The sequence below is a fragment of the Amblyomma mixtum genome, chromosome 2 (assembly GCF_055824585.1).
Source record: "Amblyomma mixtum isolate Tamu chromosome 2, ASM5582458v1, whole genome shotgun sequence".
Classification (NCBI taxonomy): Eukaryota; Metazoa; Arthropoda; class Arachnida; order Ixodida; family Ixodidae; genus Amblyomma; species Amblyomma mixtum.
Window position 1 is genome coordinate 129782793 of NC_143013.1, and position 1971 is coordinate 129784763.

General features: G+C 48.7%; 1 protein-coding gene across 1 annotated transcript; it reads right to left on the reverse strand.

The window, feature by feature from the left end:
- Nucleotides 1-427: 427 nt before the first annotated feature.
- LOC149360895 (uncharacterized) lies at nt 428-1670 on the reverse strand. Its single transcript, XM_089567949.1, has one exon. The coding sequence runs from the start codon at nt 1559-1561 to the stop codon at nt 428-430; it is 1134 nt and encodes a 377-aa protein (XP_089424075.1). The 5' UTR covers nt 1562-1670.
- Nucleotides 1671-1971: the final 301 nt, after the last annotated feature.

The window sequence follows — 1971 nt, forward strand, 5'->3', positions numbered from 1 at the left end:
GGTTGTTGCCGTATGGCTGCGCTTAGACAGTGGTATTTAGTACTTAGTCTCAATTCTACTTATACTATGTTTAGCTTATTTCACCCCGACGTCGTGCGAGCACTTTTGATGGTGACACTACAGCTGGGCCTAAATGCAGCGTGTGCTGGCTTCATGGCTAGCTGTTCGTGTTTGGTATATGACGCAATACGGTTTAAGTTTAACAGGTTCGCATCGCCTTCCGGACACTAGAACTAGCACTCAAAATTTTTCGTCAGTTTTGTTCCCTGTACAGCGTGGTAGCACTGCGCGAATTGAATATTAAATTGGGTCACTTTCAAGATTCCTCTTTCTAGGTTGCTTATCTCACTCTTTTGTAAAGACGGATAAATATGTGTTTCTAAATAGCTTATCCTTATGAGCACGAAGTGCTAAAATTATGACCATGTTATTCACCTATTAAAGAAGGTGTAGTGAAGGATCCCACAGCCGCGGCGGCAGACATGAACCCAAGTGCCATAGGCAGGTTTTCTTCTCCTCCTACCGCCGATAGGCTTTCCGCAATTCCCACATTAATGTAGCCGCAGGGTAGGCCCAACGTGAGGCCTACTGTCCAGAAGCCGACTTTTTCTGTGAGAAACGGCAGAGCGCCAGCCAGAAGCGATGCCAGAAGGAAGGACAAAGCCAGGAGCAGAGACGTCGAGAGTAACTTCCAGTCGGTAAGGCATGGTATGAGAAGCCGACATAGGGCGTCTGTTACAGAAAAGAAGCTGAGCACGTGTACCGCGTCAGCTTCGGCTACTCCGCTGTCTTTGGAATAGTCAACAATGACAGTGAGATAGGTGTCCAGAAAGAAGCAGTACGCCCAGAAACCGTAAGCGATGACGTAAAACCGTGGTGTCGAGGTCACTGCGCGAGCGCTTTTCGCCAGTCCTGACCACCTGGACGAGCGTATAGGAGATACAAATATTGATTGTGGCTCTTTCTGCAACTCGCCATGCACGTTTTTCATGTTTTTGCTCTCAAGAAGAAGTGCTGGAATTGAGAGTTTCAATAAGTCATGCAATTCAGCTGGTGCTAAACTGTAGAATGTTTTCGCCCTTGTAGGCCAGGTGGATGCTGTTACATTGTCAGCAGTTTGGCGAATCTTCGGCGGCACAGGTACTAGAGATGCACTTCTGGGCATGCTTCCTAAGATGGCGGAATTTTCAGTTAACATCGCATCTAAACCGTAATACGGAGCTGTCCGTTTGCTCGAAACAGAACAACCGCGAATTTTTTCCTCAATAGCTTCAACCATTTCTATTTTAGACGTCGCAGATAAGGTGGTGAATTTTTCTGCCCCTTTTGTTCCTAGTTTTGAGAGGACCTGCAATTTCGGTCTGAGAGCACTCCAGGCGGCTTCTTGGCTGCATGTCTCTCCGTGTTTAGGCGTCTTGCGTTGCCGAAGCAGAATCGCGAGCACTGGGATGTTTATCATACAAGCCCCAGTCAACAGGAGCGTCCCTCGTAGCCCGTACTCTCCCAGTGCATAGTGGAATAGCGAAGGAAAAATGAACGACGCCGCTGGCGCACCGGTCATGACGATACCCAGGGCAAGTCCGCGCCATGAATCGAACCGGTCACCGAGTCCGATGACGCTGCAGTTGAAGATTATGCCTTGTCCCGTACCTGCGGAGGAAGCACATTCAGAGGTTGTGCTAGGTTTAAATGAGATGCTGAATCCTTCCCTCCTACATGCCTGCTTTACCAAAACAAGCGCCTAGGAGACTATGAGAGATCATTGTAGTGGGGACCTCTCAACCAAAGTTGCTCCTAAAAGCACCGCACGAGCGAATATGTTGAACATGCTCTATTTAGCGTTCTCCACTTCCTCAGCGAAAGTTTTTCATGCTTTTCTCTCGAATCGCGCGTAGGGGAGCGTTTGTCCACGAAACGCCTCAGCCTGTAGGTTTGTCATGGCAGTCCGGCTCCCGCAATTATCTTGAGGAG